This window comes from Staurois parvus, unplaced genomic scaffold (assembly GCF_062004578.1).
Source record: "Staurois parvus isolate SC_StPar_1 unplaced genomic scaffold, SC_StPar_1.0 ptg000080l, whole genome shotgun sequence".
In the NCBI taxonomy this organism is placed as follows: Eukaryota; Metazoa; Chordata; class Amphibia; order Anura; family Ranidae; genus Staurois; species Staurois parvus.
Genome location: NW_028317876.1, coordinates 8981989 through 9007408, shown reverse-complemented (window position 1 = coordinate 9007408; position 25420 = coordinate 8981989). Strand labels below are relative to the sequence as shown.

The window sequence follows — 25420 nt, the reverse complement described above, 5'->3', positions numbered from 1 at the left end:
ACCTTAAAAGAGCAGTGCGTGACAGACAGCCCAGAAATCTCAAAGAACTGGAAGACTTTTGTAAGGAAGAATGGGCAAATATACCTCAAACAAGAATTGAGACTCTTGGCTGGCTACAAAAAGCGTTTACAAGCTGTGATACTTGCCAAAGGGGGCAGTACAAGATATTAACTCTGCAGGGTGCCCAAACTTTTGCAGACGCCATTTTTTTGTTTTCTGGTATTTTGAAAGTGTAAATGATGGAAATAAAATCTAACTTTTGTTGACATATTATAAGAATGTCTAATATGTAATTTGATGCCTTTTGGAGACTTTTCCATCTTTCCTTGGCTTCTTTATGCACATTAATACAAATTTTTAGCTGGGGTGCCCAAACTTTCGATCCCCACTGTATATGTGTGTATATATATATGTGTGTGTGTGTGTGTGTGTGTGTGTGTATATGTGTATATATATATATACATATACATACATACATACATACATACATACATTTTTAAAAAAATTTTATTTACTGGTAATGGCGATTAGCGACTTATAGTGAGACTGCGGCGGGCATTGTGACACTGGGGGGAACTGACTTGGTGTCACTGATGTCCCCAGTGACACCAATACAGTGATCCGTGCTAAAAAAAAAGACACTGTACTAATGGCACTGGGCAGGAAGCGGTTAACATAAGGAGCGATCAAAGTGTTAACTGTGTGCTGGGTGTGTTCTACTATGGGGCCATGTGTTCGTACTTCACTGTAAGCACACTGCTTTTTATGGCTGTGCTGACAGGGAGAACTATTTTATTTACAAACAGTTCTCCTCCCCGTCGAAGATCCTTGGCAATCACCAGACGCCGGCGAGTAATCACCAGCCGGGACCCGGTGATTGACAGCCGCGGCCGTGAATGGCGGCACGGGTAGGGCACGCGTCCCGTACCCGAAAATACAAAATCATGTACATATACGTGACTTTGCGCACCCGTGCCACCCTGTAGCAGTATTTCTGCTATAGGGCAGTTGGGAAGCGGTTAATGCATTCCCTGCATTAAGATAAAAAAATGTTTTAAAGCTTTCTGGCCTCCCCCACTTCCCGAAGGCTGCATTCACACTTCAGCGATTTGTAGCTTGAAGCTCCAAAAATGCTCAAACTCTATGGTGCCTGTTCACTCCTGATTATGCAAACAGGCACCATAAAAAAACAGATTTTTAAAGTTTGAGCGTCTTTGGATCTTCGAGCTACAAATTGCTTAAGTGTGAATGCAGCCTAAATTCTTACCCGATTCCTCAATTAATCCAGTGCTGTACATGGCTGCGTCTCTTCTCTCTCCTCCTCTTTACATAGGGACTTGAGCAGCAGCGGGAACCATTGGCTCCTACTAATCACATGGTGTGAGAAGGAAGTGGGGGCAGAGCCAAGCCATGCTGTATGTGTCTATGGAGCACGGCTCCTTAGACACACACAGCTCAGGAGTGCGCACGCACTGTGTGTGCGTGCCCCTATAGCAAGTTGCTTGTTATAGGGGCACACGGAGAAGAGGAGGAGCCAAGATTGCCGGCAGGTTACCCCAGAACAGGAGGTTTGGGACTTCTCTGTGCAAAACATATTACACAGAGTTGGTGAGTATAACATGTTTACTATTTTAATTTAAAAAAAATTGCCTTTATTAACATCTTAAAGAGCATAAAAAATAACACGGTACAATTGCTGGCAAGGTATTAACCACCATTAAAGCCACAGGTCATGTGTAATAAATGTATGATTATCTCGCACCTTCCAAACAATATGTCTAAAATAATAATAGTGCTAGTGTCCAAAGCAACAAATAATAAACTGGGGTGTCTACAAGCAACAAAAGGGTTCCCGCAACATAAATGATAATATCCCAGTAAGTGTGTTGCTGCGTCTCCCAAAATACATTATATTTCCAAAAGTATTGGAATGCTTGCCTTTACACACACATGAATTCTAATGACATCTCAGTCTTGGTCCGCAGGATTCAATATTGATTTGGCCCGCCATTTGCAGTTATAACAGCTTCAACTCTTCTGGGAAGGCTGTCCAGAAGGTTTAACCACTAGCCTACAGGGCACTTATACCCCCTTCCTGCCCAGGACAATTTCCAGCTTTCAGTGCTATCACACTTTGAATGACAAATGCGCGGTCATGCAACACTGTACCCATATGAAATTTTTATAATTTTTTTGTCACAGAGATTTATTTTGGTGGTATTTAATCACTTCTGGGTTTTTTATTTTTTCTTAAACAAACCAAAAACAACTGAAAATTTTGGGGATAAAAAAGTTTTTTTCTTAGTTATTGTTATAAAATTTTGTAAATAAGTGATTTTTCTCCTTCACTGATGTACGCTAATGAGGCTGCACTGATGGACACTGATAGGTGGCACTGATGAGGCACTGGTAGGTGGCACTGATGGGCATTGACAGGCATCAGTGATGGGCACTGAAAGGCAGCACTCATATATGGCACTGATAGGCGGCACTGACTGCCACTGATAGGCGGCACTAACTGCCACTGTTAGGTGGTACTGACTGCTACTGATAGGCGGCACTGACTGCCACTGTTAGGTGGCACTGGCTAGCACTGTTAGGCGGCACTGATACGCAGTACTGAGGGGCACTGATAGGTGGCACTGCACACTGATAGGCGGCACTGACTGGCACTGATAGGTGGCACTGATTGGCAGCACTGATTGGCACTGACTGGCATTGATAGGTGGCACTGATGGGTGACACTGAAAGGCAGCTCAGATGGGCACTAATAGGTGGCATTGATGTGCACTGGTAGGCACTGATATGTGGCATTGATGTGGAACTGATGGGCACTGGCAGGTGGCATGGATGAGCACTGACAGCTGGCACTGATGGACACTGACAGGTGGCACTGCTGGGGCTACACTGATCATCAGGGCACACTGATCATCAGTGCCCTGATGATCAGTGCACATGTCCCCTCTGAGGAATGCTGATTACCGGCTCTGCTCTCCTCTCCAGCTGTCGGCGTGACAGCTCTTGAGGAGAAAAATGCTGATAACTGGCATTTCCCTATTTACATGAGATCAGCTGTGATTGGACACAGCTGATCACATGACCAAGCCAACATCTTCGGCTCTTTCTGTTGATCGGTGATCCGTGACAGGTTCTCTTTGAGACATCCCAGGTCTAAAAACCCTATATGTCTCCCCTCCACAGAATGTAATGTGGTGCACATCTGCACCATATTGCATTTAATCCCGGGGATTGTATTGCAGTCTCTCAACGGGGACCCGGAAGTGACGTTGTAATGGCACTTCCGGGTCAGCACAAGAAGGGGAGGGGAGCGGACTTGTCTACTCTTCTCCCTTCTCTCTAGCCGATGGCGAGCCAGGCCCGCAGATGGTGGAGCCTTGGAAACCTCATGCCCGGGGCGCGGAGAGGCTGGCACTGTGTGAAAGCAATCGGTGGCAGCGCTGCCGCTGATTGCTTCACGTGACAGGTGAGCCCGCTGCTTGCCCGCAGCAGGGCTAAAGGAAGAGTAAAACTACCTGCCCGGCGCCCGGAACTACATGTCCCGGGCATCGGGTGATAGAATAAAAAATCCTTGCCATAACTCAAGAGCTTGTAGGAGTTTGGACTTGATAGATATATCTTATTTTCAAATATATTAACTATATTATGTTGGCTCTACAGAACTATGATAGTATAAGAAAGACGTGATAAAGTTGTGCTAGGGTACAAATTAAATTCTGGAATTGCTCCAACACTCCATACAGCCAGGCTTATGGTAGCTCTTTCCATGGGCCATAGTTCCACCTTAGAAAGCCAAGTTAGGTTAGTATCTCGAGCTGTGTCTTGAACCTGTCAGGTCTTTGCTGAAAACAATTTCTCAGTATGTTATTAACATTTAGCATTCCTTGTGAACTCATTATTTCTGTGATTCTAGACAGCTCTGACAGGTGTTCCATCACAAGGCTTTCTTTATTCCAAGCACTCCTCTGCAAAAAGAATTGCAAAAAGAACAAGCCTGTTTTCCCCATCTGACAGTTGCAATCCTTCATAAAGATTTATTGAGCAAATTACAGCTGCTTGATTTTATGTACATGTTGGTGTTCTGTAAATAATTTATGTATAATTTATTCCTTTTTTTAATACTTTATGTGCTAGTTATAGGTCTACAATAAAATGAGAGAAGAAAACCATTAGGCTAAATCTATAAAAGAAATGCATATAATCGTGTGTACAGCATTATCATGGGTCATAAAATTAGAAAACAGGCAAACAAAGTCGTCTTTCATATGTGAAAGTAAATGTGGCTGTGACAGGTTGAGAAGGTCTTGAAGTGGAAGGCAAACATTCAAGTATTTAGATTTATCACCAGTATTGAATCAAATGGTGGCTTTCAGTGCTCACATAATGATACATATTGTTTTATGCTTCATTCATCAATGTACTTTTCTCAATCATTGTAGTACTTCTTTGTGATATCACTGTACTGAAGATTTTACGCTATGCTTTGTTGCAGGTTAACTAAGCCCTTATCGTTTGCTGACTGCGTTGGGAATGAGCTGCCTTGGGGATGGGAAACTGCCTATGATCAACAAATTGGAGTCTTCTTTATCAATCATATTAATCGTAAGTTGTTCCTGTAGGTTCTATGCATTGATTTGTATATACCGTGTTTGCCGGCGTATGAGACGACTGGGCGTATAAGACGACCCCCTACTTTTCCTGTTAAAATATAGGGTTTGAGCTATACTCACCGTATAAGACTACCCCTCTTCCAACGCACACCAAATAAAAATGAAAAAACATCAGATTTGATTTCAATATGGTATGGTATTTCAGTATGGTATTCCAATGATGGGGCACTATTCCTCCCACTGATACCAATGATGAGGCACTATTCCTCCCACTGATACCAATGATGAGGCACTACTCCTCCCACTGACACTAATGGTGCCCCATCAGTAGTGTCAGTGTGTGAGGAATAGTGCCCCATCATTAGTGTCAGTGGGAGGAATAGTGCCTCATCATTGGTGTCAGTGGATGAAATAGTGCCCCATCATTAGTGTCAGTGGGAGGAGTAGTGCCTCATCATTGGTATCAGTGGGAGGAATCATGCCCCATCATTGGTGTCAGTGGGAGGAATAGCACCCCATCATTGGTATCAGTGGGAGGAATAGTGCCCCATCGTTGGTGTCAGTGGGGAGGAGGAATAGTGCCCCATCGTTGGTGTCAGTGGGGGAGGAATAGTGCCCCATCGTTGGTGTCAGTGGGGGAGGAATAGTGCCCCATCGTTGGTGTCAGTGGGGAGGAGGAATAGTGCCCCATCGTTGGTGCAAATGACCCATAGGTCCTGTCCTTGGACATTTAGTCTTTTTTTTTTCTATTGGAAGGGTGAAGGGGGCATCATAAATAAAGTATTTTTATTAATAAACTCCCTAGTGCTTTGCAGTGTCATAAAATGAACATTTAAGGATTTGCATGATGGACTGTATCTAAAGTCAATACTTCTTTTTTTATTTTAGTTTTGTATAGAGTAATTAAGTGTTCGAGGTCCAGTAATGTTTTTAATGCTGTCTGTCACTCTTCCTATTTGTCTTGGTGACCACTGATAGTAAACACAAAGGGAATTTTTTGTTTCATTTGTCACCAGAACAGTAATAGAAGGAAAATCTTCCAACGGGAACATTTGTTATAATGACAGCTGTCAGAGGGGATTTCTCCCTTTTAGAGAGATTTCCTCTTCCTGTTTTCTCTATGGGACAGGTAGTAAAGGGAAATCTCCCTAATATCACAGTTTGCCAGAATTCTGACTGATGTTTTAAAGAAGAACTCCAGGTAAAATTTGTATTTTTCCATACAGGGAAAAATCCACTGCATGGATTAACTGTTCGTTTTTGTATAGGGGATTGCAGAGCGGAGATATACTTGCCTAATCCACCTAATCCACCGGTTAATAGTGCATATTCAAGATTGTCTACAGTGAGAAGATATAGGGAGAGGGACTTTTTTTAAAAATTGTCTTGATAAGTGATGGATTTGTTGTTTGGGGTAAAAATGTAAGGCAGTACTATTAGTACTACAATGTTACTATTGCTAGTGTATTATCCGTGCTTTTGGACCAGTGATTACAGAAGTATAGCTGCCTCCCACTCCTCTTATATGCTCTAATGCAGGGCTCAAACTTTCGAGTCCAGACCTACTAGCCAGGCACTAACCTTACTATACTAGGGTATTAAAACTTGTGTAATACCCTTTTTCTGATGCACCCGCGGTGGTGGAGAGGGTGTCTCCTCTCAGTGGAGGAGAGTGGACCTCTCCTGCACCTGTCCCCTCAGCGGCGCTGCCAGTGTAATGGCGGTGGCGAAAAAGTTGGAAATCCTAACTCGGCTTCACAATGAGGCTTGGAGCGCAGGTGCATCCGCTCCATTCATCATCTGTGCTCACCGCTCGCCCCACAGGAATTTCTCCTCGCATTTGGTGAGCGGCTTTTTCAAGTCTACACACCCCTGTTAAAATGTCAGCTTTCTGTGATTTAAAAAAAGTGAGACAAAGATAAATCATTTCAGAACTTTTCCCACCTTTTAATTTGACCTATAAACTGTACAACTCAATTGAAAAACAAACTGAAACCTTTTAGGGGGGAAGTAAACATATGCAACCATATTATTTTAGTTTTGTAAGTGTGCACACCCTCTTATAACTGGAGATGTAGCTGTGTTCAGAATTAAGCAATCACGTTCAAAATCATGTTAATTAGGAGTCTGTACACACTTGCCATCATTTAAAGTGCCTCTGATTAACCCCAAATAAAGTTCAGCTGTTCGATTAGGTCTTTATTGACCTCTTCTTAGTTGCATCCTACAGCAAAAGCCATGGTCCGCAGAGAGCTTCCAAAGCATCAGAGGGATCTCATTGTTAAAAGGTATCAGTCAGGAGAAGGGTACAAAAGGATTTCCAAGGCATTAGCTATACCATGGATCACAGTGAAGACAGTCATCATCAAGTGGAGAAAATATTGTGCAACAGTGACATTACCAAGAACTGGATGTCCCTCCAAAATTGATGAAAAGACAAGTAGAAAACTGATCTGGGAGGCTGCCAAGAGGCCTACAGCAACATTAAAGGAGCTGCAGGAATATCTGGCAAGTACTGGCTGTGTGGTACATGTGACAACAATCTCCCGTATTCTTCGTATATCTTGGCTATGGGGTAGAGTGGCAAGACAGATGCCTTTTCTTATGAAGAAAAACATCCAAGCCCGGCTACATTTTGCAAAAGCACATCTGAAGTCTCCCAAAAGCATGTGGGAAAATATGTTACGGTCTGATGAAACCAAGGCTGTTTTTCTTCACCTGGAACTGAGAACTAAGGCAGTCAAGGTAGAGGGAATTATGAACAGTTCTAAATACCAGTCAATATTGGCACACACCCTTCAGGCTTCTGCTAGAAAGCTGAACATGAAGAGGAACTTCAGCATAACAACCCAAAGCATACATGCAAAGCAACAAAGGAATGGCTTCACCAGAAGAAGATTAAAGTTTTGGAATGGCTCAGACCTGAATCCGATTGAAAATCTGTGGGGTGATCTGAAGAGGGCTGTGCACAGGAGATGCCCTCACAATCTGACACTTTGGAGTGTTTTTGCAAGGAAGAGTGGTCAAATATTTCAAAGTCAAGATGTGCCATGCTGATAGACTCATACCCAAAAAGACTGAGTGCTGTAATGAAATCAAAAGGTGCTTCAACAAAGTATTAATTTAAGGGTGTGCACACTTATGCAACCATATTATTTTTTTTTTTTTTTACTTCCCTCCACCTAAAAGATTTCAGTTTGTTATTCAACTGTGTTGTACAGGTTACATTAAAGGTGGAAAAAGTTCTGAAATGATTTATCTTTGTCTACTTTTTTTACATCACAGAAACCTGACATTTTAACAGGTGTGCGTAGACTTTTTATATCCACTGTAGACACCAGAACTACAAACTTTAGTGGAGCACTATAAAGTTTGTAGTTCTGGTATCTATATCCATTGGAGGATATAAGAGGAATGTTACTATTGATTGTCATGTTTTCATATTATTTATTTATTTTCTAAAATGTATACTTCTTTTTTTTTTTTTTTTTTACTGTATTGTGAACTGGTCTAATTGGTGAGCTTACAGAGTGACCTCAAGTATCCGTATGACAGATGCTGGAGCTTCGAGAAGCAGCTTGAGTTGTATCATCCTCTCTTATTATCCGCTCTCCATGTCAGGCATCTCAGAATATTAACCACTTTACTTCACAGCTCTACTTAATCAGTCTATTGTGCAAACAGCACGGAGGGGCTGGAATGATGTAAATGTTCCCAACAATTATAAAACAAATTCCCCTTTGTCACTGTGCTGCCACACTATAAATTGAATATGCAAAGCAAACAACTTAGATGGTTAATTAACTGTAGAACTGTATTGTATTTGTAAAATAGATCAAATTAGTTACTTATTAGTAGTTGCAACAAAGGGCTATGAAACAGCTGGTCAGGCTAATCTTCCTTTCTGGCAAGTGTGTACATATGCTGCATTATAGTATCATCATGGCTGTGCCTTTGCTAATTAGACTTTGGATATAATGACCCTATCAGGCAGCTTGGACACAAGCTTTTCCCATAAGGCCTAGTGAAGTGATTTGCGGAAACAGAAGCAAGTGAACTATGCAATACACTATATTATATTTAAAAATACAAATCTGTTCTGTATTTCCCATTCCTTAGGTAATGTTTATAATTAAAGGGGGAGATGGATCTTTATAATCATGCTTCAGTTCTATATCAGATCAGTCTGTTAACAGCATAATCTAGGCTTAGACTTGTAACTTGCTGGAAGGATGCTTCTCAATCCTGAACCTTCTATGCAGTATCTCCCTACAGCCTGTATCTAGAGAAATTCCCTAAAGGATCAGAACCATCACAAAGAAACTATACAATGTATAAATAACTATAATGAATTGTAAAAAGTTATAATGTCACGAATTTCCTTTTTTATGAGACACTGAATGAAATGTAAAATTCTTCAAATACTTTGTTGTGAGCCAAGTATGATATAATTAAACATAATACTTCTCAGGAAGAGAACTGACAAGAGTAAAACTGGCCATAGATGACTCATATTTTATTTAATAATTAATTTTTTTGATCAGCCAGATTCTCTATCCACACAGCAAGGATTCCCCCATTCACACATGCCATATTGTGTTCTGACAGTGGTACTCCAACACTGATCAGTGGCTGCAGCTACTGATCAAGAAAGAACTTTCCAAAAGGGTTCAGCAGAGAGAGACCAGTCGGTTTTTCAAACCATGTGTGGCTGCTCCTGCTCAACAAAAGACCATCTAATGATTGACTTCTGTTGAAAGGGCTTGTTTAAAAATATTTCTCAATCATTGTCTGTAGCCAACGGGCTGCAGGTGCTGACCAGTGCACTCTAACAGCAGAGTACCACTGTCAGAATACAGTGTCCCAGCAGAGAAGGGCCTCTATATCCTTTTTTTTTTTTTTTTTATTTTTTTATTTCCCAGATCAGGCTGATCCAAAAAAAGTAATCTATGACAAGCCTAACACTGCCCATGATAGAATTGACAAGAATAATCTTTAATTATCCCATATTTCAATCCATTTATGGTAAGCTTAAAGGAAAGAAAGGGGGGAGGTCTATTTATTCTTTTGATTTTAAGAATACCATTATTTGAGACATTAGACTCTTTTTAAATGTTTCCACCACGCTTTTATCACTTTCTCTGTGATCAAGCCCACTGATTGGATGACAGGCATCAGAATGAGAGTATCTTGGCATGATTTTGTCTTTAAAGTAGAAGTCCGGTCAAAACCTAACTAAGCTTAAACCTACTCCTACTCCTACCCCCATCCTAAGCCCTATACTAACTACCCAGTAAACAAAAGCTGTGTATAATTACCTAATATAAGGGCGTTCCAGTCCAGTAATGTGATCGGCTCCCAGCTCCGGCTTCAAGGGAGAGGAGGAACAGCGAACAACTGGACAACAGCTGGGAGATCACATGGTGGACCAGATCACCCTTAAATTAAGTAAGTATACACATCTTACTTTTACAGGGTAGTTTGTATAGGGCTTAGAATCAAGATGGGAGTAGGTAGCTAAAGTAAGCTTAGTTAGGTCTTGCCCAGACTTCTACTATAACCATTGTGAGTTGTTTGGTGAGATCTTCCTAATTGTGTTTCGGGGTGCTGCACTCCTTCAATGGCCATTATTTTTTATTATTAATTATTTGATGTTCTTCCCGTTTAGTTCAAAATTATGTTATGGAGAATGCAAAGGGAGGTACTGAGACACAAAAAGAAGATAGAGAACACCCAGGAGAACAGGAACTGATTCAGGAATTATGGCAGGATGATTTGAAACTGGGGATAACTCAACCCACCAAGTTCCACCTATAACTAAAATATTGGTTGAATTGGTTGTTACTTCACCAGTGTTCTTGTCGGAAAAGCCACATAGAATGAGGACAAATGGATGGGTTTTGCCAATCACAGCATCTGCTCAGTTTTCAGCATGCCATAGTTTTGTAATCCTCTGATGCAATGGTAGAAAAATGATTTCACTGTGTGCTAGAAATACACAAATTGTTCAGTTTTAGTAAACCCTCCCAGTGGTCTAAACCATTACATTTCATTTCTTGGCCTGACATCAATTTGTGGTGTTAGTGTTTTTGTACTACATAATGTTGTCTAATTTACAAATGAAAGTGTAGAATGTCAACAATAAAACAATAACAGTCATTTAAATTGCACAGTTTAAAAGAAAATTATAATGTTTGGGCTGAACTCCATAATAATTGTTAAAGTATATGTAAACCCATTCAACAAAATCCCATGTAAGCTTTAAAGCTGAACCCCAGAGAAACGAAAATCCTGCAGGCTCATTCATGCCAAGGGTACCAGTAACAAGGATGTTTACTTACCCTTTTCCTTTCTTCCCTGGCAGCCAGCGCTCTTTTTCTTCTTGACGTTTCTGTTTTCGGGTGGTTCCTTGGGGTCCTCAAGTATATTGCAGATGGAGGATTTTTCTTTTTCCTGGAGTTCAGCTTTAACATGTTACTGTAGTCTCAAACCTTTCTTTATTATACCTGAGGATTCGGACATAAAGGTCCTTGTTCAGGCCCCAAGTCGGAGGGATTGAATCAGCAGGGACTGGCCGAAATTGGATACATCTATGGGCAGACTGGTTGTACTGAAGATCTGTCGATCAATCGACTTCAGTACAACCAGGGTGTTGGATTTTTTGAATGCTATCACTTCCAGTGGCTATAGCTGCCTGCAATGATCATTGTGTTCTGCCGGAAGGAAAGTTTCCCCTCTGGAAGAACACAAATAATGCTGGGGGAGTCTAGCAATTTAAGGTGGTAGGAAAGAAAATTGTATACTCTATGACTTACCTTAGGGTGACAACACTGTCTGTCCCTGTCTCCCAATTGCTCTTCTGTGTGTTCACAATGGATACTACAAGTTTCATAAACTGAGATCCTCATGTTTATACTGTAGAGCTTTAGTAAACTAAATATTCATTTAGGGTTTACATGTGGTTTAAGTTTGTGTTTTCAAACTCATTTTTTATTACTGGCTTTTTGGCCTTTCTAAAGACCGAGCATAGCAGAGACCACTTTGCTTTTCTTTTTTTTTTGCAGATAGCCTGTAAAACATGTCTAAGGAGCCTAAAACCCTCCACCTGCTGGCTCAAAATCCTATTTTAAAAAATCATGTGCGATATCTTATATTGTCTAAACATGGAAATATTAACCAAGTTGTCTCCCCTCAATTATGGATGCCAACATACCTGAATCTTTAAATATACCTTACAATGTCTTACAATGTCTAGATGGGACTCTTCAGGCATTCTTCATATACACACACATGTAAATCTATAAAATGTAATTTATTGGAAACATGTTAAAATAACATACATAACATTTATAAACAATATATCACACAATAATAATGATCAGAGCATGTTTGGTACAATTCTCTTCACTGCCAACACGTTTCAAAAGTAATGTATTCCTTCCTCAGGGCTTCGAGAATCTGTAATCTAAACAACAATAAGTAACCATCCAAGGTATAAATTATACATATCACAGCAAGAACACACTTACAGACCCATGATTCTTGTTCCCCCTGAGGAAGAAATGCAGTCTATTTGAAGCGCGTTGGAAAGGAAGAGAATCTTACCCAACATGCTGTGATCATTATTATAACCTGATATATTGTTTTTATCTGTTATTTTAACATGTTTCTAATAAATTACATTTTATAGATTTACATAAATATATGTATACGCAGAATGCCTAAAAAAATCCCATTTAAACAGTCTAAAAATATATACAAAGAACATTCTCTTTTTTAAACCGCAATAAATGAAGCATTTAAAAAAGGTTATAGTAGGCTTTCTTTTTATTTTTGTTATAAAGACAAGCTTGGTGGCTGTCATATTAATACAATAAATAATGGAATTAGTCTGCTTTTGAAATTTAATGCAAATAGCACATTTCTGAATGCACTAATATACCATTAAAATGCAACATCTGCTAATTAGCACGGGTCGCAGTGGATTAGCATATAGAGTTGCAAGGGTCACACCTTTATAATATATCTTTCAGCAATATATCAGGAAAACAAATCTATTTTTTATATAACATATATTTTTTGTAAGCCTGTATAATTGGCTGTATTTAAGTGAAGGGTCAACTTGAACTGCTTCTTGTTATCAGAAAAAATAGAAACTAATGAATTTACATTTTACCCTACTGTAACCTTAGCTTTTATAATTTTGTCTTGTTTCAAAAGTGTACATTATAATTTTTAACATGTGCCCAGAATGTCAAAATTGATCATTGCAATAAAAATATATAAAAAGCTCTGAGTAGAAGATATTAAAATCTTTGAAATAAGGAGACTTCTCATGCATATGTATGAAGATGTTTGATGTGTTTTACATAATATGCGGGACTTCTTTGCTGGCTATGTAGCCTGGGCCGGAAGCTGGGGTAAGCTGTAAACTAGAAGGAACTATATAAAGTTTCACTGAATTTCCTGCTGACATTTATTAGTGTTGAAAAGAGCAAGTACTTAACATTACGACCATGAAGTTGGCATTGTAAGTGATGCCAGGCAATTCTCCAGCTTCATGCTATGGGTTTATTTACTTGCTTTGATCTCCATTTTAAACACAGCTTCCAGAAGATGCACACCTCAGTTAAATGCCATTTCATTTGCATTTGGGGTCATCAGACCTCATGATCATCACATCATCTGTCATAATTATTGTACCTAATAATTTTTCTTTTTTTAATTTAACCCCCTCAAAACAGGGCACTTTTACCCCCTTTCTGCCCAGACCAATTTTCAGCTTTCAGCGCTCTCACACTTTGAATAATTACTCAGTCATACAACATTGTACCCAAATGAAATTTTGATCCTTTTTTCACACGAATAGAGCTTTCTTTGGTGGTAGTTAATCAGCACTGGGTCTTCCATTTGTGCTATAAATGGTAAAAAAAAGACAGAAAATGTAAAAAATAACCACACATTTTCTTGGTTTCTGTTATAAAATGTTGCAAATAAGTAATTTTTCTTTGTAAGTTTTGACCAAAATTTAAACTGCTACATTGCTTTGGTAAAAATAACCCAAATCCATGGTCTGTGTGAGAGTTATACAAGCTATGGTACCAATCATTGAATATTCATGACACCTGATGTATTGAGACATTTCTTGAGACACTAACAAGCCAGGACAGTACAAATACCACCCAAATGACCCCTTTTTGGAAAGTAGATAGTACAAGGTATTTAGTAAGAGGCATGGTGAGTTTTTTGAAGCTTTAATTTTTTCCCATAATTCTTTAGAAAATGAAGAAAGTTAAATACAATTATTTTATTTTTCCACACAATTGTCATAGTACCAGGTAATTTCTCTCATACGACATATGCATACTTGCAACTACACTCCAAAACACATTCTGCTACTCCTGAGTTTGGAGATACCACATGTGTGTGTTTTTTACAGCTTAGCCACATAGAGAGATCCAACATGCTAGGCGTACCATTGGGTATTCTAGGGGCAAAAATTGCACTTCTAATTTTCTAACAATCTACCACGTGTTTGAAGGCCCTGGAGCACCAGGAAAGTGGAAACACCCACAAAATTGCCCCATTTTGGAAAGCAAGCTGTTCAGTGTATTTTTGTGATGTATAATAAATCTTTTGAACATGTCATTTTTTTCCACAAGTTTTTGGAAAATGTGGAAAGAAAATTAAAACTTTTTTTTTTTATACACAAAGTTATCCATTTATAAGATATTTCTAACACACAGCATGTACTTACCAAGAATTACACCCCAAAATACATTCTGGTACTCCTAAGTATGGGGAAACCAAATGTGTGAGACTTTCACAGCCTAGCCACATAGAGAGGCCCAACATGCAAAGAGCACTGTCAGGTATTATAGGGGTATACATTACACATTTAACTTCCTGACTACCCATTACACTTTTGAAGGCTCTGGAACACCAGGACAATGGAATTACTTGGAAAATGTGGAAAGATGTGGATTTGATACTGGTACACTGTGACAGATATTGATCACTGGTACAGATGTGGATTTTACACTGGTACTGTGTGACAGATGTTGATCACTGCTGCGCTGGGACATATGTTGATCACTGGTACGTTGTGGCAGATGTAGATTGCTGATACAGATGTGGGTGACCACTGGTACAGATGTGGATAACCATTATGACACATGATGGTGGGGGGACACTATCTGGGTGATCATGGTAGTGTAGTGCTTGAAAACTCACTGTTCACTTTGTTGGCAACTCAAATAGGCTCTGCTTTTCCTCATTGGCAGGCTTTGTGTGAGGAGAAGCACAGCCGATTAGCTGACAGGCGGCCATGTTTACATTACATGATGGCTGTGATTGGACACAGCCGTCATGTGTTCAGAAGGGCCAATCACCGAGCTCGTCTGCCGAGCAGTGTTCCGCTGTGTCCATAGTATAGAATATTTTATTTAAAACTTTAAAATAGGTACCGCACTTACATTAATAAACATTAGTTAAAGCCAAAAAAAAATTAAACAAGAAATGCAAATTTGTGTTTTTGCATGTGTTCCAGCTAGAGAATGTGATGCTATCGGAAGCCCCACTCAACGCATTTCATCATCAACATACTTCAACTTGCTCTATTAGGTTTTGCCCATCTCCGCAAAGCCTAATGGAGCAAGCTGGAGTATCTGACCAGCTAAGCAGTCTTGAATAACAGGTCTGCACCAATACTTGTTATGCCACAGGGGGTGTAACTAGTCACTGACATGTGTGATTGTCTTTTAGGTCATGACGGTTGGGAAGGTATCATGAGCAGTTTTGTTGCATTTTCAATTTTCTCTCTTTCTATGAATGTTATACTCTAGTTTTATAGATAAACAGTGTTGTTATAGACAACAATGGTTATGTTCAGTTTTAACTCTTGACAGATGTCAGATTGGCTTAGGAAATGGGTATGCACTGTTTGTTCCTTCTGTTTTGTTCACCTCCTTTGTTGGTTCTGTACCTTTTATAGAGCGTTTATACTTTGCAAGTTCAGTTTTTCTAATTGGTGGTTGATTTTCCAGTTTTAATTTGAAGTCAATCCCCAGGCAAAATATTTATCAGTTTTGGGTAGACTGGGTAGCTTGGAACTTTTTGCAAGTTTGTGTTGGTAATTTCCTTTTTGGGGAGTTTTCCTGTCACCTCCTGTTTTTGTTTGATGAGTGTCAGAAATAATAGGAATGAGAGTAGGCTCCACAATGATAACACTGGCAACAATAAAAACATATAATGGACAAGGTTTAGTGCTTTAACTGCTGACTGTGCCCCTGTTTGAGACAGTACTCTGCATTTCATGTTCCACCATCCATCAGTGGTCCAGGAAGTGAAATCTTCCCAGTTGAAGCAGAAAAAGCAATTGGAACCTGAAAGAGGTTCCAACTCTTCCTGTGCTACTGGGAAAGTGGTCTCTTGCTCTCCCCGTTTGGCTGATTTCCTACTTCTTCTTATGCCAGACAGCCATTAAATTTACAGGAAGCGACAGTGGGGACAGCAATATGAATTTGAGGTTCTGACCATTCTCCACGTGATCTAAAATAAAGTTTTTTGTTAGGCCTTTAAAAAATCTTTGTATCTAGTGTGGAAATATTACTAATATAAAATCTAACATAGTTGTGGAATTTTTCATCCCTCTTCAATCTGTGGAATGTGATCTCCTGTGAGGTACCTGACACCTTTATCACAGGATGATTTAGTGCATTCTGCATATTGCAGATAACTTGACATATGATGTGTTGTTGATCTGTGCTCTGCTCAGCTCCCAGAGTCTTATCAAAACACTTTCTTTGAACTTTTGACTGTTTACCTTGAAGAACAGCTTTCTTCCCTTCTTCTTTAACTCCATACAACCAGAGAAAATTCTGCAATCACTTCCTAAATGGCACACTATGTTTTATGGCAGTCAGTGTGACTGGAAGTAAATACTGCTGAGTAAAGAAAACTGAGGCATACCCCTAAACTAATTTTGGAGAGATCTCTATTTCTCAGATCAGTTAAAGGTCATGTTCACCTTGTACATAAACTGGCGCATGCAGGCAAGAGGCCCTGGTAGTTTGTGCCATTTTTAAAATGATTGCTTACTGCAAATAACATACGTGTGGTGTAGTCCTTTTCTATCACCCATGAAGTCTGTCTGAAATATTCCCAATGTTTATGTTCCTGCATTCCGACTTCTTTCTAGGACATGACAGATATTAGATGCTTACCCCCAATATTGCAGGAGCATGTGCGCTTCTAGAGTCAAAAGCTGTGCATGCATAATGCTTGCGCTCTCTCCTCCAATTCAAGCAGCAGCTGAGCTCTGCGTTTCTGGGACAAGGAATGAAAGAGCGCAGTGCACATGTGCAGCTCTTAAATCGGGAAGTAAGATCGCTCCTGTGATACTGGAAGTAATCCAAGACGTATGAATATAAACATTGGGAGTATTTTGGCAAGGCTTCATGGATTACAGAAAAGGCCTACAGGCATGACCTTTGCATTAAACAACAGTTTTCTAACCACACAGTGCATTTAAAACTACTGGTGCCCCTTGTCTGTATGGGACAGTTTATATAAAAGGTGATCTTAGCTGTTAAAAGAAAAGTATGAGATTTTTCTTTTAAATCATAGCTAGCTAGGTGAATGCAGCAGCCGGCTCAAAGTGTGAGAACTCAGCGATTACATCATGACTGCTGATTGCTGAGTTCTCACAGCCGCTCTGAGCAGAGAGCAATGACTGTCAGTCACCGCTGTCTGCTCTGCAAACCCCCCACGCTCACTAGAGTGCTGGGCTGTGGAGAGGGAGGGAGCTGCTGGCTCAGCCTCTCACCGGATTGATGAGAGGCTGAGCCATAATAACCTTAAAATCTTTTCTTTTACCAGTTTTATGTGATCACATACCCTCTAAGCTCCTCATACAGCTGAGAACAGAGAGCTGGGGGAGCGGAAAGTGCAGTACACTAAACTTTCCAGTGAAAGATTGTGCAGGGGGCCGTGTGAGCAGAAGTCTAATCATTGGAGGACAGCAGGCTGAGTTCCCAGCACAGCTAGAGACCTGACCACACTGTGCTCTTGGGCCTAGTGTTGTCCGTTTTTAATAGGAAAATGGAGGGACTGGCAGGAATACCAGGGATTTCACACAAATGAAGCAATACAAAAAGTACAGGATACGTTTTCATACAATTACATGGTACAGCAGGCTCATATTAGGCATATGAAATGTTGGGTTACATACTCTTTTTAAAGATCAACTTACAGAAATATGTATATATACAAAAATACAGTGCAATATTATAAAATAAATATTAAATATGCTTAAATCTTGCTCTGTGACAATTAAATACCATATAAGTGCATATTATGTGATCAAAACGTATTGCTTTAAATACAACACAATAACGCACACTTCCGCATATTCCTCATAATACCATGCGTTATCTGAATTCTATCCACTGTACGTTTATCTAATAATAGTGTCCCAATATAAATCTTGGTGAACCGTCCCTTTAAGACTCAGTGCTCCAAGTGCTAATGTGCAATTTCTTCTCTGTATATATATCCAGTGATATAGTGTGACCCCCAGTGTTAGATCTACCTCCGACACACTTATGCGCTCACCTTGTGCTTTGACCCAAACCGTCAGGTCAAACCAAGCCTTTCCCTTTTAACCCTGGCGGGTATACTGGTGTATCAATCGCCAACTCCTGCGCCTCCAAACTCCAAAACGCACCACTTGGACATTGACCCGAACCGCCAGGTCAAAAGCGCGCCTTTCCCTTTAACCCAGGCGGGTTTGCTGGTATATATATATCCAACTCCTCCTGCTCCTCCAAACTCCAAAACGCACCACAGAAAATGGAAAAAATGCTCCAGATGGTGAAGTATATCAAACCATTGTAAACTTTATTAAAACTCTTAAAATCTCCCACTCACATTTTATTTGTGTCCTTCTGGGACACTACAGGATCAATATCTCTTTGTATAGTAACCGGAAGTGTACGTACCGCATCTTGGATAGGGGATCCAATGCAGTTTCATTCACAAAATTACTATACAAAGAGATATTGATCCTGTAGTGTCCCAGAAGGACACAAATAAATGTGAGTGGGAGATTTTAAGAGATTTAATAAAGTTTACAATGGTTTAATATACTTCACAATCTTGAGCATTTTTTTCCCGCCTGGGTTAAAGGGAAAGGCGCGGTTTGACCTGACGGTTCGGGTCAAACCACAAGGTGAGTGCATAAGTGTGTCGGAGGTGGATCTAACACTGGGGGTCGCACTATATTACTGGATGAATATATATAAAGAAGAAATTGCACATTAGCACTTGGAGCACTGAGTCTTAAAGGGACGGTTCACCAAGATTTATATTGGGACACTATTATTAGATAAACGCACAGTGGATAGAATTCAGATAACGCATGGTATGAGGAATATGAGGAAGTGTGTGTTTATTGTGTTGTATTTAAAGCAATACGTTTTGAGCACAGAATATGCACTTATATGGTATTTATTTATTGTCACAAAGCAAAATTTATGCATTTTTAATATGTATTTATTTTATAATATTGTGCTGCATTTTTTGTATATTAGTATTTGCATGTGGGAACACTATATATGTTAGCTGCAATATTTTATTATACGGATTTGGATAGACATATTGCGCTGTAAGTTTTCACATTATATTTAATACAGTATATACTCCTATTAAGCAGTAAATACACTATATAAAACAAGATGTTGCTGACCTCTGTAGCTGCAGGCGCTGTGGAGCAATTCATCTTCAGATTTCACAGCAGAAGCACTGCTGTGAAATTGGAGGATGTGCTGTGCTGTGAAAGCACAGCAGATGTCATAGCAGAAGTCTCAAGTCATTCTCTGAGCAGTTTAGCTCCCCTTGCTACCCCCAACTTCTGAAAGACTCATCAGCCTTTGAGCTTTCAGAACTCAGAACCCTGGGTGAGAAAAGAGGCCTGCTGATGCATTCTACACACTCCATCACTGTTGCATGTCCATGAGAGCCTGTTTTCTTCTGAAAATACTAGTTGCTTGGCTTCAGCACCTTCTTTCATGAAACTGGAACAAGCATTCACATACATCAGTGAAGTCATATTTTTTGCATGCTTCTTCCAGACCACTGCAAGGAAGATTTAGAGCTTTCCCCATAGGAAGTCTCCAGGAGTAGGAGACCACTGCAGATATACCTGCAGCATTGTTTTTCCCTTACAGAGTTTCTTTTGAACTTTTAGTTTTCAGCTTTGATTTACACTGATTTTCTGTAAAGCAAACTATTATACAAACCACATCTCTCCATTATACTTTATTGTGTTAAAGTTCCAGACAGGATATTCCACATTTGTAAAATGTGTTGTTAGATTACATACATGCCTCTATGGCCAAGAGCAAAACTCATTATTTAGACATATGTGGCTATACTCTTTGTTACATGAAGATTTCAAAAGACAGTATCTATGTAACTGAGAAGATGAAAGCTGGTTGGTCCTCATTTCATTGTCATTTCTGGCATACTTTTCATTTAGAGGTTAGGGGATAGGCTCTGCAGAGGCTGCACTGACTGAATAGCAATTGTTGGGTGAATATGTTTGCTTTGTTGTTTGACACTTTGTTGTTGGTATAAACAAGACAACAAAGAATGTCCCTTGTACACCTGCTATGCTATACTTTTATCAGCCACCACCATGTGTGCGAACAAACTATAGAGAAACCAGTTCAAGTACTTTTTGTATTGCTTTATTTTTCTTTGTAATTTTGAAGCTTCTTGGATGTTATAGCGATCCTGTGCTTCATCCATGCTGGGAAATGCAACCCATTTACTTAAAAGGATTTTTTTATAGGTCCATTTTACATTTCATTTATTTCTTTTAAAGTGATATTCATTTTTCTTTTTTTGTAAATTAAAAGGATGTGATCTTTTACCTGCTCTATGCAACCATATTGCACGGAACAGTTTCTTACCTCTCTTCTGGAGTTCACCACTGGCAATGTCTGCTCCTTCTGTCCTCCAGGTGAGGGGGCAACTGTGCAGACGTGCTTCTGAGCCAGGCTGTTTGCATCCATAGACACACACAGTGCTGTAAGCCTCGCCCCCTCTCACTCTTCACACGAGTTTGACTGACAACAGCAGGAGCCTATGGTTCCTACTGCTCTCAGTGTCCCTTGTGAATGCAGGAAGAGGAGAGCGGGGCTTCTGCCAGGCACAGCACAGGATCGTGAGAATAGTATGGTATGTTTTTTTTGTGGGGGAGGTCACAAGTAGTGGGTTTTTTTTTTTGTTTTTACCTTTCCAAAGAATATATTAAGGTAAAAACACTTAGACTTTAGAACCACTTTTAAGTTTTGAACTGATTTTTAATATTGGTGCTCAGTCACTTTTTTCTATATTTCACATTGATACTTTTTAGTCCTGACCATGAGAAAGATGATTTGCACACACCCACTGTACATCCCCTTTATTGCCTATCCAACATTGATTTTTCGCTTCACCCAGTTTGCCAGCCAGGACAAAGGGAAGGAGTCCTGTATAGGCTCCAAATTGGCCTAACCAGAGTTTACATAGGACTAGGGGCTCATATTGGGATATACTGTGATTATTAACAACTTGGACAGGTGAAGGAAAAGTGAATATATGCAGTAGAGTGGCAAAGGACTGGTTCACCTTTTCGTGTATTTCCACTTTTGTAGCCAGCTAGCTCCCCACCTATGTAATGGTAGGGAAGGGGCTGGGCATTTGTGTTTACCATAGTTAACCCTGTCTGTACTGTGTTGGCAGATCTCATTATCTCTTGTACACTGGATTTTAACACTGCCTGTCCTACCAAAGAGTTAACAATTTTGAGACTTAGATTCTGCATTGTATGTTAATGAGCGGAAGCTTTGTCCTTTTTGAAATTATTCATAATGTTTTGCAGTCCTGTATATAACCCTGTTCCAAAGAAACCACTAGAAAGTCATACTTTAAGTATTATTTTTAGGTATGCTGTGTGAATGAAAACCCATAACAAGCACGCAGTGGGGGGCAGGGGGGGGGGTCACAAATTGACTGCAAAAGTGGAAATACACATTAAAGATCTATTTCCTGTAGGAACAAAATACCACTTTAACTTTGTGCCACCTCAAATAAGTAAAAATAAGCAGCTCTCAAAAGCTCTGTTTTTGTGATATACAAACAATATGGAGACACAGAGTGGGAGAGAGCAGGCCTTAAAGCTGAATTCCAGGCATATATGTTAAAGACACACATGAATTCAGCTCTGTGATTATTTATACATAATTAAATGTATTTTGTAATTCAAGCAGCACAAGTAACTGAATTTGACCTGGTTTCAGAGTCTTGCAGTCTCTCTATAGTAGGGCTCAGTTGTGAAAGGAAGAAACAAAGCAAGTAGCCAAGCAGTGCATGTGCTGATAATGAGCAAGCTAATAGCAGGAAAAAGCAATGACTGCTCAATAAAAGGCTGAGTTGGGTTGGTCCACTGTGACCTGGGGTGACAGAAAGTGGGTTGAATGAGGTTTGCCATCAGACTGAGGACATCTAGTGGTTAAAAACAAATACTTCAGGAATAGCTCTGTATTGAAGGTGAATATTGTAATAGAGCCCTGTTGTTTGAGGCAGCTTTAAAGAGTAAGTGTGGTTTCCAAAATGTTTCCTTAGTTAACCCCACCGACTATCTTTGTTTGCAATAAGCCCACCAATAGGTGGCATTTGTCAGGGTCCATGGTTTGGTTTACATCCAGTACACCAAGTGTTTGTTTTCTAATTTAACTGTTGACATATCTAGGAAATAATTGGGTGATCTGGGTAGAGTCTTCATTCTGTGGAGACACCCTCACATAGGAGCGGTGCAGGAAACCTGTCACTGTTAGGAGAGAAAGTGGCACGGATTTGAAATCCCCACTGCTTTCTCTCCTCTCCTAACAGTGACACTCCAGTCCTGTGTGAACTCGGGCTGTGACAAGCCTGGGTTCACATAGGAGCTATTTTTTGCGGTGCAATTTGCATCCATTAACGCAAATTGAACCACAAAGTATCGGTTTCAAGTATTGGCAGTATTTTCACAAGTACGAGTACTCATGAAAATAGTATTGGCACCGATACTGATACTAGTATCAGTGCATCCATAGTGTAAATAGTGTAGGAGTCTGTAAGTCAGAGTGCAGAGGAATTGGATGTGAAATGAAGAGTGCAAGGGTGAGGAGTATGTAATGCACAGAGTGCTGCAATCCGTTTCAGGTTTAGGAGTACATAACACAAGAAGAGCAGGGTCAGGAGTATGTAATGCATGATAGAGGTTGGGAGCACACAACAAAAAGTGTACAGGAGTGAGGGTTGTGTAACACACAGCGTAGGGGGCAGGAGAGTACAAAATGCTTCCCTCAAGCAATACTTCTCCCCACTTAACCCTTTAAGCAAAAGTTCCCACTCCTTCCACTCCAAAAAAAAAAAAATCCAGCACTAATCTGAACTCTCATCCCTCCCAGCACAAATCCTCTCCCCCTCATTTTCACCTCCCATCATAAATCTGCCTCACAACCACTCCAAATTCCCTTTCTAGTACAAATTCTCTTCCCCTCCAAATACCCCCCCCCCCCAACATAAATCTTCCTTTCCCCCAATATCCCCCAGGAAAAAATATCTTCCCTCCAATCCCCCCTGCCAGCACAAATACTTCCGCCGTAACCTAAATTCGTCATCCCAGCACAAATTGTTCCCCAGCATAAATCCTTTTCAACTCCCCAAATCTCCCCTCCAGGCAATGTAAATCCACTCTTAGTGTACTCCCAGCAGTGTATACCCCCCCCCCCGGGAAATCCCCCCAGAGTAATCCCCTGCAGTGGGAGGTGAATTAGCTGAGCCAAGTGGCAGTAATTGTTCTGCAGGATGCTGGAAATAAGGCCCCCTACTGGCCCCAGAACCTTGGGCACTGCCCGAATGGTCAATCTGCCCCCAGCCTGTCCTGATCCCCCCTCCCCGGTATAATCTCATTATCCACTGGCTGATCCCATTAAACCCATCATCATCACAGTAGGTAGGTAGCTCGGCTGTGAGTAGATTAGTGGGCGTACTCACTGGCTTTGCCCACCTTGGATCTCTGCAGCTTCAGCCCAATGCTAGGTCTTCAGCCTTGACAGCATGGAGCAGCTCCTGGTCCTTCTTCATCCTCAGTGGGGGGGGGATGATCCTGAGCACTGAAGAGTAAGGGCATATCCGGCGGAGCTCCACTGGTCCTCCCATCCCCAGGATTCTTTCCTGGAGAGGAAAGGGAGGACAGGGAGATGGGGACACTGGTGCTGCTGGGGAGAAGGCACACCTGGGGATGATCACCATCCTTGGGAGCCAAGCTGTGCTGGGGGTGGCGGGGGAGGTAGCGGGGTGAGCCTGGGGGAGAAGCGCTGGCTGTGAGATTACACTGAGCAGCCAGGAATGGAGGGAAAGCGAGTGCAGGGATCATCCCCCCCACTGGTTTCTTGATCTTGCCTCCCCTGCCTGAGCCATATGATGCACAGCAGTGACTCCAAGCTGCGAGAAAGAGAGACTAGCTGCTGCTCTGGTGATCACTGTGCTATTGTCACTGACCTGCTGCAGGCTCACACAATGCAGGTTGCTCTGGGTGACTAGTCCAACCGGCGCTGTGCAGTAAACTCTGACACCTCCAACTAACGTCAGGACTCGCTGACTTATGACCCCCATGGCAGGGATTGTGGCACCGCCCCTTTGCTGAGCTCTCCAGGAGAAGAAGTGTCCACAGTGGCTGCCGCAGCCCTCATCCTCATGGCTCCACTATTCCTTCCCTCATCGTGGCCAGCACCTGAGTCTTCTCCCAGCGATGTATCAGCTGCCGATAGGATTCCATTGCTCCCTGCCTCTGTCTGGCTTAACCTCCTCTTTCTGCATGGTAATCCATGGGCACCTTCAGGGGCAGACTGAGCCTCTCATAGGGCCCCTTACTGACCCCGACCCCGAGCCCTCTGGCAATGCCCAAGAGCCCGAATGGTCAGTCCGCCCTTGGTTGTGCCTGTTCACACCTGGGCATAGTGTTCCTTGAAGCTCATTCATGGAAAAAGTACATGAGCTTCTCAACCTTCATTTCAAAACTACTTTCTGGGTGGATGCCAGATACAATTTGGACTTGTCCACATCTGAGACCTTAGCTTTGGGTTGGCGTTATACACAGTGAAAGGAAAAAAGCTAACGACTTGGGCAATCTCCTCACCAGTGTCTCAGAAAATTATAAGAAGCTGACATGATGCATGGCTCCTATTTTCTTAGTATGTAATTATATTAATTTTTATTATACAAGATTTATATAGTGCCAACAGTTTGCTCAGTGCTTTACAATATAACAGGAGACAATACAGCAACAATACAGTTCAATACAAGAGGGATAGGAGGGCCCTGCTCCTTGGAGCTTTCAATCTAGGATATATATACAGTGGGGCAAAAAAGTATTTAGTCAGCCACCAATTGTGCACGTTCTCCCACTTAAAAAGATGAGAGAAGCCTGTAATTGGCATCATAGGTAGACCTCAACTATGAGAGACAAAATGAGAAAAAAAATCCAGACAATCACATTCGCTGATTTGGAAAGAATATATTTTCAAATTATGGTGGAAAATAAGTATTTGGTCAATATCAAAAGTTCATCTCAATACTTTGTTATATATCCTTTGTTGGCAATGACAGAGGTCAAACGTTTCCTGTAAGTCTTCACAAGGTTGGCACACACGGTTGCTGGTATGTTGGCCCATTCCTCCATGCAGATCTCCTCTAGAGCC

At 40.9% G+C, this 25420-nt stretch overlaps 1 protein-coding gene across 1 annotated transcript in view; it reads left to right on the top strand.

The window, feature by feature from the left end:
* WWC2 (WW and C2 domain containing 2) overlaps nt 1-25420 on the top strand; it is a 244050-nt gene that overhangs the window by 78473 nt on the left and 140157 nt on the right. Inside the window, exon 2 of the mRNA XM_089669642.1 lies at nt 4511-4620. Coding sequence (XP_089525768.1) covers nt 4511-4620 — 110 coding nt within the window. The remainder of the gene's footprint in view (nt 1-4510; nt 4621-25420) is intronic.